This window comes from Lactuca serriola, chromosome 5 (genome assembly GCF_051521515.1).
Source record: "Lactuca serriola cultivar US96UC23 chromosome 5, Lser_US96UC23_V15, whole genome shotgun sequence".
Lineage (NCBI taxonomy): Eukaryota > Viridiplantae > Streptophyta > Magnoliopsida > Asterales > Asteraceae > Lactuca > Lactuca serriola.
The window spans coordinates 279,135,861-279,153,313 of record NC_136412.1 but is presented as its reverse complement, the minus strand read 5'-3'; the positions used below and the strand labels follow the sequence as shown (position 1 = coordinate 279,153,313).

Below are 17,453 nucleotides of genomic sequence, written 5' to 3'. Positions count from 1 at the left end.
TGAGTTCTTAGAGTTCTCAATGTGTTGCACAACAACTTGGAAGCAATGGCAGGCCCTTGCGCTGCCAGGTGGCAAGAAATTAAGATTGAGTTCAGTCCATATGAGTTTGGATTTGTCATTATCCTTGCCTTGTGACTATGATTTTGACAATTCACATGGATAAGAACTCATACACCATTAAATCTAAGTGTCATAAGGTTTCTCTCCGATTCATGAAAATGATGGTGAGGAAACACTTTCACTAAGTAGATTTTAGCTAGATAGCAATTGTGATATTTGCATTCTCAAAGTCGTTAGTGGAGCGCGTGTGGTTAACTGGCACACTAATATGGACTTGTGAGAAGTGGCAAAAAGGTCTAACCATTATGATTACGGCATACCTCTTCATAATTGTTTAGACTCACAAGTATGCTATCTAAGGGAAGGTGTATGATTTTGATACAGCTTTATCAAAACAATCTAGCATCAGAAATCTGAACTTTGGTAAGAAAGTCAATGAAGTATTGATTTCTAGAAGTCCCGCTGATTTCTGAGTACATGTCAAAGCTAGTGGGAGCATAAGTGTTATGCTAATAATCATCATGTTAGTGGGAGCATGATAATTATGATAAGTATTGCAAGTTAGCAATGTTAATTATAGAAAACAAAAGTTTCAATTGGGAAAAAGTTGTTTTGCTATAATTAAGGGAGAGGAAATTATACTTCATCTCAAATCTATAAGCTTAGATTGTGAAGTTTTAATCATTTAGTCAAGGATATATATGAATTTCATGTTGGAATGGCTCAACATAAGGAAATTCTGTATATGGGTCCATTATTTGCGTTCTAAAATTCGATTATGATTACGGCATCCCTTTTCATAATCTGAATTATGAGAACTTGGCAAATTGAAATGGAAATATTATAGCAAAAGATTGGTTTAGTCTTTATGTAAGACATCATGAATCGTGTCCCGTATGCTTCGGATATAGGATCGATTACATGTGCTATATTCATCCGTTCTAAAATTTTCCAAATGCCTGGGGCATTAAGAAGGGAAAAGGTTTAGAACTGGATATGACTAAAAGGATTAAACAATTGTCGAGGACAATCTAAGGTTTACCAAAGATTGGTTACTCAAGGACAATTGGAAGTATAGTGATAATTCTGGAAGGACCATATTGACATAATCTGTAAGGAGGCAACTCTTGTTCAGAAGTGATAGTCAAAATGGAATCTGGAAATGTTTCAAAGTTAAAATTTTCAATCTATGTAAGATTAAGGAAACTTAATACAAGAAGAATATTTCCAAGGAGTTGATCTCCTTTGGAATACTCTGTAATAATTGTTGCCAAGTCTTTATGACTTTGTGCATAATCATTACGAGAGGATCAATGCATATAAGTTTAGAATCTAACAGATTTCAGTAAATGGCATGAATTTGGAATTCTTGCATTTGCGGTAAGGATTTGGGAGTGTGAAAAGAGAATCATTGAAGTTATGTTCAATTGATCTAGCTCACAAAGTAAAAATCATAGACAAACATAGTATGCATACTTGGTGTATGGCATGACTAGTGTTTAAGAAAACATAGTGTACATGCTTGGAGCATGGGACAACTATTGTTTTAAATTCAAGAATAAAGTTGATAGCTGAAACAGTATACAATGAATAATGTGTAATCATATGGTGATAAATAAAAGGTGTTTTATTTATGTTCAAAGGGTTGATACCATATTGGATTCAATTATTATTGTGTTTCATTTTGCATGTTTTGACTTCCCGAATAAACTGGGTTATTCTTCTGGAATGACTAAGTTATTCAAACTATCCACAGTCGGTCATATGTTGGAAGTAGATATGAATTAAGACTGTCATGATGGGTTGTAGAGGTCTAAGGTGTTGGACAAGGCTACAACAATCATGAGTGCTCATAAGTTCTGAGTATTGGATTCAACCCGCGCTCATTGGAATCACTTCATGGATTTTATCACGAGTGATCATGAGACGATAATATCTTATATTCTTCAAACCTAGAGATATGAGTTGTTACTATGAGTTGATAGTACATTGATTGCACGAAACCGCATTTGGTAACTCTGTGCTATAAAACGTGCCTTTGTGTATGATTCAACGAGTAGTAGAACAAGCCATATGAGTCGAAGTTTATCCGTTCCTTTTACCTTCGGGATAAAAGTGATATCTGTGGGCCCCTCGATGATTTGATGATGACAAATGGAAGTGCTCGGCCGGGCCAAGACTGATTTGATTTGTTCAATTAGTCAGTCGTCATAAATCGGAAATCGGGAAACAACAAATGGACAGAGAGAATGATTATAATCCATGTCTCAGTCCATATGATATCTAGAATGGAGGAATATATGATCCCTTATCTAATGGACAAGTCACTGACAAAGGTCAGAGTTCATCTACAAGGTCAGAGTTCGACAGAAGCTTTTGAGAGCTACGATTACCAGTTGGTTCCTGAAGTCATACGCAATAATAGTTTTAGACTTATCCAAGTGGGAGACTGTTGGATTAATGTCTAAGTCCATAACTATATTTGGTAAGACTTGACCCGACCCGGCATGGTCCATTTGGGTTGCATACCATCATGCACTTGGATGAGAGAAATAAGACACTTATGGTTATTAATATATTATAAGTTCTAGTATATTAATAATAAGAATAATAAGATTATTTAATTAGTATTGATCAAGAATTAATCTAGGATTAATTAAGTGATCAAAAGAAGACTAATTAAATATATGGGTTGATTGTGTAAATCATCCATACTTGTATAGTGGGCTAATGCTCCATGGATAATCAAGTTGGGCTAAAACCCATAGGATGGTCCATGGATACTCCATGGTGTATTTGTACCCATGGATCCAAGGAAATGGAAAGTCATGACAATTAGGGTTTACCCTAATTGTAACACTATATAAAGATCTTATTCTTGACAAAATTGGCAACTAGAATCACACTAGTGTGTGAAGTGAAAGGGCTAGCCGATTTTGATGAGTGTAGAATTCTCTCAAGTCATTCCAAGTGTTTTGATGATTGTGATTCCATTTGAGGTGTCACACTTGGGGCACTAGGCACTCAAGCTTCATGAAGACTTTCTACATCAAAGAGGTATGTATTCTATCTTGCTATAGTTATTGTTTTGTATGCTAGATTAGGATAATACCTTGGAAGTTCTTATTTGCATGTATAATAGAGAAAACATAGATCCAAGGTATTTAGGGTTGCATGTACACTTAGGAGTGTTAGAATGCTCAAAACCCAACAGATTGATGACCTATTCGATCAGCTGCAAGGTTCGAGCTACTTCTCAAAGATCGATCTTAGGTCAGGATATCATCAGCTAAAGGTGAGAAAACAAGATATTGAGAAGACTGCATTCAGAACGAGATATGGACACTACGAGTTCTTGGTTATGTCATTCGGGCTAACCAATGCTCCCGCAGCATTCATGGATTTGATGAATAGGGTTTGTAAACCATTCCTCGATAAATCCGTGATAGTGTTCATCGACGACATTCTCATCTACTCGAAAAGCCAAGAGGAGCATGGCAAGCATCTACGGGAAGTATTAGAAGTGTTGAAGAAGGAGAAGCTTTTTGCAAAGTTCTCCAAATGCGACTTTTGGATACGAGAAGTCCAATTCTTTGGTCATGTTGTTAACCAGGAGGGAATAATGGTTGACCCCGCAAAGATCGAGGCTGTAATGAAGTGGGAACGTCCAAAGAGTCCCACGGAGATTCGAAGCTTTCTAGGATTAGCCGGATATTATCGACGATTTATCCAAGGCTTTTCTTCGATAGCTGCTCCATTAACAGCTTTGACTCATAAAGGAGCTACGTATACGTGGAGTGAGAAACACGATGAGGCATTCGAGAAGCTAAAGAAGAAGTTATGTGAAGCACCGATACTTTCTCTACCCGATGGAGTCGAAGATTTCGCGGTTTATAGTGACGCTTCTGGAGTCGGGTTGGGTTGTGTTTTGACCCAAAGAGAAAAGGTGATAGCATACGCATCTCGACAATTGAAAGAGCACGAAAAGAACTACCCCACTCATGATCTGGAGTTGGCAGCGGTAGTTTTTGCCTTAAAGATATGGAGGCATTACCTCTACGGCACGAAGTGCAAGCTCTTCACTGATCATAAGAGTCTCCAGTATCTCTTTAATCAGAAGGAGTTGAACATGAGGCAACGATGCTGGCTAGAACTTCTCAAGGACTACGACTGTGAGATACTTTACCACCCATGTAAAGCAAATATTGTTGCTGATGCTCTCAGTCGGAAAGTTAATCTAGAAAGGAAAAGGCCAAGAGCGTTAAGAATTGAAGTCGTCTCGACGATTGTGGAAAGTATCAGGAAAGCTCAAGAAGAAGCTTTAGAGAAAAATGACCGAAAGGAAGAACGTTTGGGAAGAATGTTAGTGTTTGGTACAAACAGTCGAGGACTGAAGGTATTCCAAGATCGAATTTGGGTACCTAAGACGGGAGGAATAAGAGATCTTCTGATGGAAGAAGCACACAAGACCATGTACTCGATTCATCCCGATAGCACTAAAATGTATAGGGAACTAAAACCCTACTACTGGTGGCCGACGATGAAGCTCGATGTTGCGAAGTATGTGGCCGAGTGCGTAACATGTGCGAGGGTTAAGGCACAACATCAGAAACCGTATGGGAGTTTGGAACCTTTACCTGTACCCATGGGTAAATGGGAAGACATCACCATGGATTTTGTGACTAAACTGCCCAGGACGAAGAACGGTCACAACATGATTTGGGTAGTCGTGGATCGTTTCACCAAGAGTGCACACTTCATAGAAGCCAACGAGAAGTGGTCTGTGGATAAGCTCGCAAATGCTTACGTGAAGGAAATTATAAGACTTCACGGTGTCCCTCTTACGATTGTATCAGATCGTGATAGTCGTTTCACGTCAAGGTTTTGGAGGAGTCTACAAGAGGAGTTAGGTACAAAGTTGTGTTTGAGTACTGCTTATCATCCGCAAACTGATGGTCAGAGCGAAAGAACGATTCAGACGCTGGAAGATATGCTGAGAGCATGTACCCTCGAATTCCAAGGGAATTGGGACGAGCACTTACCTCTGGTAGAATTTTCCTACAACAATAGTTTTCACTCGAGCATCAAGATGGCTCCTTATCAACCCTTGTATGGGCAGAAGTGTCGTACGCCGTCTTGTTGGCTTGAAGCCGGAGAGAAGCAGTTTATGGGCCCCGAGATAGTCCATGAGACTACTGAGAAGTTGAAGGTGATTAGGGAAAGGATGTTAGCAGCCCAGGATCGTCAGAAGAGCTATGCTGACAAGAAAAGACGACCGATAACTTTCGAAGTTGGGGATTCCGTTTTGCTTAAAGTCTCACCGTGAAAGGGACTTATACGATTTGGGAAACGAGGAAAGTTGAGTCCAAGGTTTATTGGACCGTTCAAAGTTCTTCAGAAGATAGGGAACCAAGCTTACAAGCTGGAATTGCCCGAAGAACTCAATGGTATTCATAACACCTTCCATGTGTGTTACTTGAGGAAATTCACGAGAGATGTTCCCGACATTATTCCAATCTCAGAGTTAAGGATGGATGAAAATAAAAGGTTGATCGAAGAGCCTGAGGCAATTGTTGACCGTAAGACTAAGAAGTTACGACGCAAGATGGTCGACTTGGTGCTAGTCCGATGGAAACATTCGAATGGGCCGAATCTCACTTGGGAAACAGAGGATGACATGATGAGTCGCTATCCACATCTGTTTGTTGATGCATGATTCCGGGACGGAATCATCCTAAGGGGGAGAGAATTGTAACGCCCGGGTTTCAGGGCTAATCATTTTTGTCAATGTAATAGTCTAGGTCAACTCTTGTAACTCTTTTTGAAGTAATAAAGATGAAATATTTGAGTATTATGTGAATTATATGTGTTTATTATTTAATTATAAATGTATAATTAATAAAGAATAAAAATGAGCGTTAAAATTAAAGTGTGAGATAATCCCGATATCTTTACATAAAGTTGTAGATATGTATCAAGGTTTCCGTGCATATAAGGAACGCCGAAATCCGAGTTATAACGAAGAAGTTATGACTCGTCGAAGTTTCACGACAGAACCGGCACGATACCGGGAAGCGTGAATAGTGAATTTACGATAGATCGAGATTTAGCCTTAGTGATCTAAACGAAAGTCGTAGAATATGTTAAACTAAGAACATCGATAAAAAGAACGCCCAAATCTGACTTCGTATGAAGAAGTTATGAGATTTTAAACAGACCAATCCTGTCCCGACTTGTTAAAAATATAACTTTAAAAAAATAAAGTCAAAATTAGCCGACGGAGTCTAAACGAAAGTTGTAGAGTACGTCTTCACCTACGCGTGGATATAAAGAACGTCAAAAACGGAGTTCGTATGAACGAGTTACAAATTATAATAGCATATTTACGTATTAAAATAAAGTATAAATCATGTATACGTACACACATATATATATATATATATATATATATATATATATATATATATATATATATATATATATATATATATATACATATGTATATATCATTAGAAAGGTATCGACGATGCGGTCATTATAAGACTAATGTTGAGTTCTTTCGACATTAGTTTAGTACAAATATCATTAAATCCATTTATAATAGTATTATAGAGGGGTGTTTAGTTGTTTATATAACTAAAAGGTCATTAAGTAATTATGGAGGGTAGTTTTTGAAAATTCAATTAGTATAAATAAGAGCCTTGGGCTCTCATATTTCTTGCACCATTCTCTTGATTCAAGAGTCTTTCTCTCCTTATCCCCCGAGCATTTCGGTCCCTCGTGATTCGACTTGTCTTTCTGTAGCTTAGTATAGTAAGGTGAGCGCTGAAGCGCTGCACGAATCTTTCTTAGAAAGATTCAGCAACGAAGTTCTGCCCCTGCAGAGCTCGACTCCTAGCTAAAACCCCCTTGTAAGTAAGTTATGCTTACCTTATTTTAATATAGCTTATATTTTAAATTAGTATTGTTATTATGAACTTATAATAAATATTTGAGCTATTATTATAACTTATATAAGTGTCGTTATAATATTTTTTTTAACTACTCGCGGTACGGGGAATCTGGTTTAAAGGGCCGCATAGGGTTGTTGGATTTCAGAAGTGCTATATGCCAAAATGGTCCTGCCCTCCGGTGTTTTATGTCTGGCCCCTGTCTGTACATAGTGGTTGGAAAATATTGTTTAACGCTTATATAATAATAATAATAATAAGACTAATAGTTGGTCACGGTAAATATTAGACTAAAATTTAGCGATAATAATGCTAGGTTTCGTCGAAGGAAAATAGAATCGTTAGAAGCAAGCGCTGCCCGATTTTGGAATCATCACCTTAACAAGTGAGTGCATAGTTACTTTCAACTTACACATAGATATGAAGTATTTTATATAAATTACGTGCTATGTGTGCATATTATCTGAATACTTGCTATCTATGCTAGATGAACGTTGTTATACATGTTTTCAATGATTTAAACTGTATATGTATTTTATATCTACGAAAATGTTGGGGTAAAACATGGGTAGATGCAATAGGTGATGTGTGATAAAATGATGAGAGGCCTCGATGTTGATGTTGTTGATTCTGTCATCTAGCGGAGTATGGATGACGACTACGGACTCTTCTAGACAGTCCAGTGGAACACTAGCAGGCTCGCAACTTGTAGGTGCTTGTGAACGATATGTTCACCGGTGTACTCCATCCCCCACATGGTTGCCTTTAGGACATTTATTGCTGAGGAATCCCCTTAGCAGTAGTGTCCGTCCCGATGATGATCCTTAGGCTAGGTCCCTTATGATAGGTGTTTAGGGACGTAAAGTGAGGATAACGGGAACGGGTAATCGGGTTATTGTTGATCGATGAAATTAATAAACTTATTTATTGTGGGTTGAAAACCCTATGTGCTCACCAGGCTCCCAAACCTGACCCACTCAGTTTTATGTATTACAGGTAGTGGCGCATGAGCATAGGTGTGATGTTTTGGACGAGGGATTACGGATATAGACCTGTAGATATGAAATAATGTAGTAAGGCTTATATTGTACTGTTTATGCTTTTGATCTGTACGAACATGACATCCCGAGTCTTTTAATGAAATACATTTCTATGGAAATGCTTTTGATAAATCTTTATCATATTTTTGTTTTGGGACAAATTCCGCAATACTTTCATTTAAAATGTAACTCTGTTTTTTAAACAAAGCATAAACAAACCGGTCTTTTCTGGCCGTGATTTTGGGGATGTCACAGTTTGAGGCATATCCAGGAAAAATATGAAGAGACAATGGGAAGGAAAAAAGACTTACGTGACCAGCTTTGGGAGTGTGGTAGAGCAACAACAGTCAATCACTTTAACAGAGCAATGGATGAGTTGAAAAATATCAATGAGAAGGCTCATGCTTAGGTGTGTAAGATTCCAACAATCATTTGGTCTAAATCTCACTTCAGTGGTATGTTTGTAGAAATTTAAATAATAAATGTTAATTTTGATCGTTGTGTTTTAACTAGATGTGTAATTTTCTTCTCTTAATATGTTTTATATAGGTAGGGCACACACTGATTGTTTTTTGAATAATCTTTGTGAGATATTCAATTCTAATCTAGATGAGGGTTTGGATAAATCTATTATCACTTGCTTAGAGTATTTTAGAGAGTATCTTATGAAGAGATTGTGTGTGGTGCAAAAGGAAATAGATAAGTGTGAAGGACTGCTAACCCCAACATCAACTATGGTGTTTGACAATTTTAAGATTGATGCAACTAAGTATGTGGCTAAATATAATGGGGCAGGAAAGTACCAAGTGACAAACACATGGCAAGATCAATATGTGGTAAACTTGAATGAGCAAATTTGCAGTTATAGGTTTTGGGAAATTACAGGTTTTCCATGTAGACATGTTGTTTGTGCTATATGGGACAAAAGTGAAAATGGATAAAATGCCCCACATGTTGATGAATGGGTCCATCCTTGATATAGGTTACCACATGGAAAGCCATGTATTTCAACAAAATTGATCCACTGAATGGACGTTGAATGTGGCCTAAAAGTGACTACCTATTTACTTTAAATCCACTAAAACATAAAACATAGGTTTATATTTCAATTAGGCGTAATATTTAGTTTAAATGTTAACATGGAATTGATTCATTTTTAACTATAATATATCAATATGTCTAGGTTGGGAGGCCTAAGAAGAAGAGAAAGAGGGGTGTTGATGAGCCCAACAACCAAGCATGTAAATTGAGCAGGAAATATCAGACAGTCACATGTTCAAAGTGTCATAACAAGGGGCATAATTCCAGAACATGTAAAGGGCAGGGAGGCAGTGGTGAAGTTGGAGGGGGCTGAAAACTATGTTCAGTAGTTATTAGGATGTTTGTGCTTTAGGTCTTTTGAAACTTAAGTCATATTTGTTTGTTTGAAACTGTAATGTATGTATGGGCTAAGAACTTAAATCATGTTTACTTGTTTTGAACTTAGTAGGATGGTTGTGTTAAGAACTTTACAACTTGGCATGTAATGGTGTGTATGCACATTTTGGCAATGAATTAATATGTTTTGTGTACCACCCTTCAATGATTCATTAATAATAATGTACATTTCAATTGCACATCAAAACCATCTAAAAGATGCATTTACAATACACTTAACACTTGCAAATGAAAAACATTCTAGAATTTCAACATTCAGCTATAACAAAGTACATTCCGTTACCATTCCATAATATTGATTTGCTAGAAACTAAAGTTGATTACAATTCTATTACATTGATCTGATACATAAACCAAAATACAACAACACCAATTCCATAAATCCCCTACATAAACTGAAAGAAAAAACCCCTATTCGATTAAAATCCAAAAACCCCTACACCGGTTACAAACCAAAAACCCAAATTCCATTACCATCCAAACTTTCACAAGATACTTACTGATTAAAATAATACCAAAAAATGAACACCCATGAACAAAACAACATTAGCTGGTATTTCCATAGTTCTGCACTCGCAATAGCAACCCTCTCTTCCAATTGATTTCATTGATCTTATCAAACTTGGAATCACTACCAATGTCCTAGCATACATAGGAGGCCCAGGCCATCGAAGGAACCCACATCTTGTATAGTTCCAAAATTGCCTTCCAGGGTTACGATCCCTCCATGAAGTGATCTTCGTTGCTTCATTCTCACATCTGCAAGTCATTATCTCTGAATGCGAAGCGATTGGATATTGTAAAAGGTGCAACGGCTGACCAATAGTGGAAGGGAGAAGAGAGATGACGATCGCAGATAAAGGGTTTGCACAAAAATCGGGCACACAATCTCTCTTTTAAAGAGTGAAGGTTAAAGTGAAATGACAAAATTGCCTTGCAATATAATATTGAAAATGAGTTAATGGCTAAATGGTAACGGAGTGAACCGGAATGACTAAATATTAAAAGTTTGGAAACCATAGGGACCATCCATGAGGTTTTTTATAATTAGGGACCAAACTTCAGATTTCGTGAAACTACAGGGACAGTTTTTGAAGTTGTCTGAGGTACAATAAATCCTTTGTCTTTTAATATTTTAAGCTTTTTTTATGCAATGAAGAACTATTGCATAATTTCCAACGTAACCATTTATTAAGTGGGTAATTATTTTGTACTATTAATAAAAAATTGATCAGATAACAAATTGATTTATCCGTTTTTAATTAAAGATCATATTTAAATTTAATTTTTTTAATATAATTATCCTTTTCATTAGAAAATAAATTGTCAAAGTTATAGATTATAGTTTCTATTAAAAGCTTATCAATAAACAATATGTAAAAATATATTATCATGATTGATTTTTTCTTTTTGGCAGCAAGAAAATAAATTCATTCACCAATGGGCTAGCAAGAAGCTAGATCAAATACAACCAGATCACGTGATCATAATTTTTGCATATTCAGCTTGACAAAGACAGAGAGGAAAAGAACAATTAATAGTATTCTCTCCCATACCGAGCTTCCTGCAAAAATTCATTAAAAGTGAAAGTGATATTATTAACTAGTTTATAACCCGTGAAAACTACGGTTACAAAATTAATTAAATATTCATATTAAAAAATTCAAAATTATTAATCAATTATTTTATATAAAATTTTAAATACATTATTAATTAAGAGATTTTTTTATTAGTTATGTAAAATTATAATTATTGATTCAAATAAATATGTGAAATTAATTTATCATATATATTAGACTATTTTTATTTGTGAAATAATGAGAACAATAATATAAAATTTAAAATTTAAAATAAAGAATAAACAGATTGACAAATAACATCACATTAATTAGAAGGTTTAATGAATTTAAAATAGAGAATTAATAGGATGACAAGGGACATCATATTAATTAGGAGTTTTAATGTTATAACATTTGGCAAAAAGACTACTCTTTTATTAGTATAGAGATTAAGACTAACAAAGGTACTTTGAATAATTCTCATAGACCCCTAAATAGTTTCTCTTTCCAATTTTACCAATTAGTTTTGCGACCCTTTTGACCTCATCAAATGTGAAATCATCTTTAAGGATAAAATTTTGCTCCTCCAAAAGATTTTTCACAATTTATTTGCTCCCGAACCATTCAGATTTGAGATCCACAACCCATGTGAACTCAAGCCATGAATCAGTGCTAAAATTTATGTCGAAAAACCTTCTAATTTAGAGACCTTAGTTTCAAAATCTATGTTTAATATAGATCAATTAATGTTGATTGTTGGGTGGCGATTTGGAAGAGGGGAAAAAAGTCTAACCACTCAAGTCTCAAAAGAGACATTGAACACCACCTGATTTTTATTTAAACATGCCACAAAAACAAGTACAAACAAGCAACAAAGTGACACCCTATACACAAAGTTATCGTGTTCAAATTATAAAAATAACGTACACTTTGCAAAACAATCCCCAAATCTTGTAGACACACACATGTTTTTTCATTGATAGTATTCTCAACAAGTCTTGAAGCATAACGAGCCCTCCGAGACACCACAGTATGTCTTTAATGCGAACTTGCTTTGAATGCCACCCTCTTTATAAAAGAACTTAAGAAACTCTCCATAATCAAAAGGGTTGTAAAGCAAAGGACGTTCTTTGTCTACCATCTCATCAAATGCTTTCACGAGGTTGCTTGATTTTTGTACAGAAAAAAACCCGAGCGAGTATCTGGACATAGTTTCATTCATCACCACTCTATGAAAGGGGACATGCAATCGGCCATTCAACCAAACCTGCATTACATTCATATAAGGAGTTATATCAAACTCATGCAAAGTTTGTTATTTTTGATCCATTAACATCAATCTTAATCTCAGTGCAACGCGAATACAATACAAAATTACAGTTATTTTACTTACATTGAAAGTATCCCCAGCTACGACAACAAAAGAGTTTGGAGAAGCTTTCACTCGTATCCATTCATTGTTTTTAGTCTGGATTTCTAACCCTCCGACTTCGTCTTGATGTAAAATTGTCATTATGTTCGTATCAGTATGAGTATGGAGTCCAATATTGGATTCATTTGGCTCTGGTGCTCGATATTTCATCAACTTAAGAAGGTAATTTGTTGATTTCATTTGTTCATCAAAATACTTCTCCAAATCCAAGCTCTCAAACACCATCCTCTTCACTATCTCATCTAGTTCTCGCAACTTCTTTGAGTATATTTTAATGCTTTCGCTGCCATGGAACCCCGACCAGCTTCAATACCATATGTGAGAACAAAATTTATAGCGTTTGAAGAGAAGAAACGTACCGAAATTTAGGGTTGTCATGAGGCCACATTAGATTGGTAAAATTATCAACGTTTTCAGGGATAAATGGATTACCGATTCCCATGCTTTCGTAGAGTGGAACCTTGGGAGATTGAACATAGCCATGAAAGGCTGTTTCTGATGTGTTTTGAAGTTTGGTTTCTAATGGGAGATTGAAGAGCTGTTTCAATGCATCGTTTACAGATTCTTGAAGATCGATTGATACAACTGATGATGCTTCGAAGCAACCATAGTCTTGGAGAGCTTTTAAAACGTCGGTTTTTATGGATTCCCAGATGGACTGATTATCTGGATTATGCATATTTAGCTGGGAGAAATCGATTACTGGAATTTGAATTTGAGTTTCTGATGCCATTTCCAAGGATGTTTGCGTTTGTGAGGGAGAAAAAGCGTGTGTTCTTAAGTGGTTAATTAGGCAATCATGAGACAAATTGAGTGATTAAAACAAAGAATCGATAAGCACAAAGCAAAAAAGAACTTTTTTGTTTTTCATGTTTGTACTTATACGTTACAGCCTCTTCAAGTTTTGTTCCAATGGGTCTCTAATAAAATCTATTTGCTTTTGCCGTAACTAAACCTTCTTCAATTGTTAATTTTGAATTTTTACATATTAAATAATTTATTACTACTAATTTATCTTGAATGTTTTATAAAATTTAATATGTAATTTATTAATTGCAAATCATATGTCTTGATTCCGAACAGAAAACATTGTTCGATATTAAAATTTAACTAGATAAATATATTAAAATTTGGATATGGATATTTTTTTAAAAAAAAATTATAACTTATATTTAGCTACAAACCTACAAAATTAAAAAAAAAGTAATTATGTTGGGTTTTTTCTTAGAAAAAACAAAATAAGATAAAAAAATTGAATATATAGTTAAAAACAGTGGTTAAGCCAAGATTAAAGTAAAAGGATAGTAAAAGTTTTTTGTATATAATAAGAAATAACCTAATTTTTTTTTAGGGAATGCCACACTTTTTTTTCCGAGGTATTACCGTAACATAAAACAAAATTTTCCAAAAAAAAAATACACTATTGAAAAAACAATTAAGGGTCATCTCGGTCTCTACATTAGATCCATCTATGATTAAAAACCATTATGTAACCTAGTAGTTTTATAATTTTTGATAATTGTCATTTGTTTTATTTACAGTTTTAAATATATTTATATTATATTTCTTTTATTAAAATACGTTCATTTTATTATTTTATTTTATAGTTTTAAGTAACAGATTAACCAAGTCTTGTCCTAACTCTCCTTATACCCTCCATCCCCATTCCTTAATTACCCACCCTCCACGTTTTTTTTTTTTTTTTCATTTCCTTATCTAAATCCTAGATCTAGAAGTGAGTAGAATGGGGTTTGATTATTGGCAAAGACCGCACAACAAACCCCAAATACTATTATTTCATTTTGAAAACCGATTGGTGCGTTTTTATGTAATGCGGTTATGTGGTTCGGTTATTAACCGCATTAATTAGGTACGATTATTTTCTATGGGTTTTAAACGCAATGGTGTACATTTGAGATTTTATCATCAGGATTTGAAACATATTATTAAGTTCTTTTACTAAAGTGCAAAAAAATTTAGGTTATTTATTATTGTGGTAAACAGTAAACAATGTTATGAACTTCTGGACTTTAGTGAATATTGGTAGACTACACTGCTAACGGAAAAGAAACACCATGCTAGTGAATTCCTTGCTAATTATGAATTCTAAAACAATCAACATGTTGAGTTTGAAGCAATGTTTTAAAAACCGGTTTTTTAGTTGAACCGGTATGATGACTGGTTTCCGATTCAACCGGTTCAACCGCCGGATCAACACGTTTCAATATATTTCACGTTTTTTTATATTTTCCTACATATATAAATCATGAATTTGATGTTTATTGATTCAAACATTAAAAATACATATAAAAATAAGTTGTAGATGAATCCAAATACATTAAAATAACACATAAACATAAGTTTTAGTGTTTTACATCAATCTGTATACGTCAAAAAAAAAAGTATAATACCGAAACAAAATATAGTTTTAGATTAATACTAACACATCAAAAAACTTTATAACATTTATCATATGTTTTTATTTAGAGAAACTAAATAGATTTGAAAAAATAATCACCAAAGTTCATTATGTAATTGTTTTTTTTTCATGTGTTTTTATTTGGTTTAATCGGTTTATTTTGACCGGTTCAAATAAGTTTTTTTAAAAACTGGCCAGTTCAATCCAGTTTAGAAATCAATATAAACCGGTGATAGTGGAAATGTTCCCTTCTCCGATTCCCGGTCCAACCGGTTTGACCGACCGGTTCAAACCGGTTTTTAAAACATTAGTTTGAAGTTACCGGCTGCTAAAATCAAACACAAACACGCGAAGGAGAGAATGAAATACCGTATAATCTTATCCCGCTAAAATTTTCACATATTTTTAAAAGTTTTTAATAAATAATATATTAATAATTAATAAAACAAATAATTAAATATTATAGATAGAAAGGCTTTGTTGCGGTTAATACATATGTGGTGTGGTTCGGTTTTTGAAAGATTAAAAACCACACCGCACCAACCAAAAATTTTTGGTTCTTTAAAAATTAAAAAATCGCACCATCGGTTTTTGTTTCAGTTTCGGTTTTCTGTTTTTCTTGGTTGTGGTTTAGTTTTTGTTCATCCCTACATAGAACCATTACCACCACCGCCAGATTTCTCCCTCATTGCTACCCTGGACATACCTCATTGCCTTCCATGCCCACTAATAAAACCCTAGGTCGAGACCTCTTTCTACTCACCCTTTTTATTAACCTTAACTAACGCCACCCCTTTTTCCTACTTCTTTGTCCACCATTCTCCTCCTTGTTGCCATCAATACTTTAAGACATGGTCGCTCAAAATCTTAAATTAAAAATGTGTTGTTTTGTTTTGATGGCTTGTATCTACACATAATCGACCGTAATATACAAAACTTACACATATACATAATCGGTCCCAAATAGCTACAAAACTTTACCTTAGATAGAATCACCAACAATTTTTCAAATTGACATGGATGTTAGTCCTTCATGTATATTAAGTTGTTCTTAAGCCTTAAAGACATATACCAAATAAGTCTTAAGGAGAAGAAACTAATAAGCACATTAACTCTACATTACACCTTAGAAGAGAAGAGAAGGAAGAGAGCTAAAGAGCTCCCAGATTTAAGAGAGAAAAAGAGAAGAAGAAGTATATGGAAAACTAGCATTTTTTTAGTACTTACCCTTCTTTATATATACATCCACTCATGTACTAAATCAAAGCTAGTTATTCATGAAGGTATGACGCGTTATGACAAGCATGTTAGGAAGAAAGGAAATATAGCACGCTCCTTCTTCTCTTAGAAGAAAATCATGCCAAAATGGAAAAGAAGTGATGGCGGGATGTCTTTCACTCCAACCCATTTAACTAGCATATACATGCTTTTATTATATAGACTATCTTTATATAAACGACCTTCTATATGTTCAAAAAGATGTACATAACATATAAATCATACTATAAGAGTTACTAGTTGTTTTTCTATCTTAGAAATTATTATTTCCATAAATAATAATTTTTCCAATTAAATACAAGAAATATAAATATTTATTAACGAACAAATTATTATAATATATATTAACATTAAGATGTTGTTAGTGTAACCCTTTAAGGGAAGGGCCTGACGTCATGGTATAACATTTTCTCCTGTTATTTCCGCATTATTGATATTGTACTATGATGATGTGAGATTTATACAATGTGATGGTTTTGGAACAATTTTTATATGTGTAGTATTTGTTTTAAATGTGAAAAAAAACTTATTCTACTTTTGGGTCGTTACAAATTGGTATCAAAGCCTTGGTTTGAGGGATTCGAATACACTCTCAGGTGTGTCAGAACTCAAATTGAGGAAATGATAATCTTTTCAAAAGAAAAAGAATTGAATTTTTCTAAAAAAAAGGTTTTCTTGAGTAAAAAGGGAGAGTGCAATGTGTGCGATTGGCCGAGCTCAAGTAATTGTTTTCCAAGTTGCCTATGCTTATGTATTATGATTAGTGTGCTGATATGTGAACTGCATGCTGGAGTAGGGCTAAGGATACCTTCAGAAATGATGTGATAAAGTTTCTTGATTTGTGTGATGCCTTATATCTTAGGAAAATTGGATACCATGTATTACTTAGAATCAATATTGACTCTATTATTTGCTAAGTGTATGCTTTCAAAGTTATATATGATTAGGATTGCATAGCCCTAGAATGATGGATTATGCCTCATTTCTTGTTCCTTGTTTGGTTGCGGAATTAGGGTACAAACTTTATTTTATAGTCTATGTGATTCTATTTGTGTATAACATGCATGTATAGGGCAACCAACGGTGTTGCTTGAGGTTTCTGGTTCTATGTTTTGTGAGGGTTGAGAAATCAGAGAAGAGTCTAGGATATGTGTGTTGTGTTGTATGAGCTTTATATAATGTGGTGAATTGGAGGAATCAAGTATAAACTTGAGGAAGGTACATGTAGGTGTGGAAGGTATTTTTGGGTCCGTACTATTGGAAGCATAGGACCGTTAC

General features: G+C 34.6%; 1 protein-coding gene and 1 long non-coding RNA gene across 2 annotated transcripts; one reads left to right on the top strand and one right to left on the bottom strand.

The window, feature by feature from the left end:
• Positions 1-7,326: 7,326 nt before the first annotated feature.
• On the top strand, positions 7,327-8,182 carry LOC145051653 (uncharacterized). The gene is made up of 2 exons (XR_013683754.1): positions 7,327-7,395; positions 8,007-8,182. It is a non-coding gene; the product is annotated as an uncharacterized LOC145051653 (long non-coding RNA).
• A 3,661-nt stretch (positions 8,183-11,843) lies between these two features.
• Positions 11,844-13,299, bottom strand: LOC145051652 (putative 2-oxoglutarate-dependent dioxygenase AOP1). Its single transcript, XM_078999518.1, has 3 exons — positions 12,838-13,299; positions 12,440-12,761; positions 11,844-12,313 (listed from the first exon to the last, which is right to left on the bottom strand). The coding sequence occupies exons 1-3, from the start codon at positions 13,209-13,211 to the stop codon at positions 12,035-12,037; spliced, it is 975 nt and encodes a 324-aa protein (XP_078855644.1). The 5' UTR covers positions 13,212-13,299; the 3' UTR covers positions 11,844-12,034.
• Positions 13,300-17,453: the final 4,154 nt, after the last annotated feature.

Excerpts from the sequence above, each read along its gene's own strand:
- LOC145051652 (XM_078999518.1), bottom strand. The coding sequence starts at position 13,211 with ATGGCATCAGAAACTCAAATTCAAATTCCAGTAATCGATTTCTCCCAG. Across the intron at positions 12,762-12,837 it reads CATGACAACCCTAAATTTCG|CGAAAGCATTAAAATATACT; the intron begins GTACGTTTCTTC and ends GTTCCATGGCAG. Across the intron at positions 12,314-12,439 it reads TAGCTGGGGATACTTTCAAT|GTTTGGTTGAATGGCCGATT; the intron begins GTAAGTAAAATA and ends AATGTAATGCAG.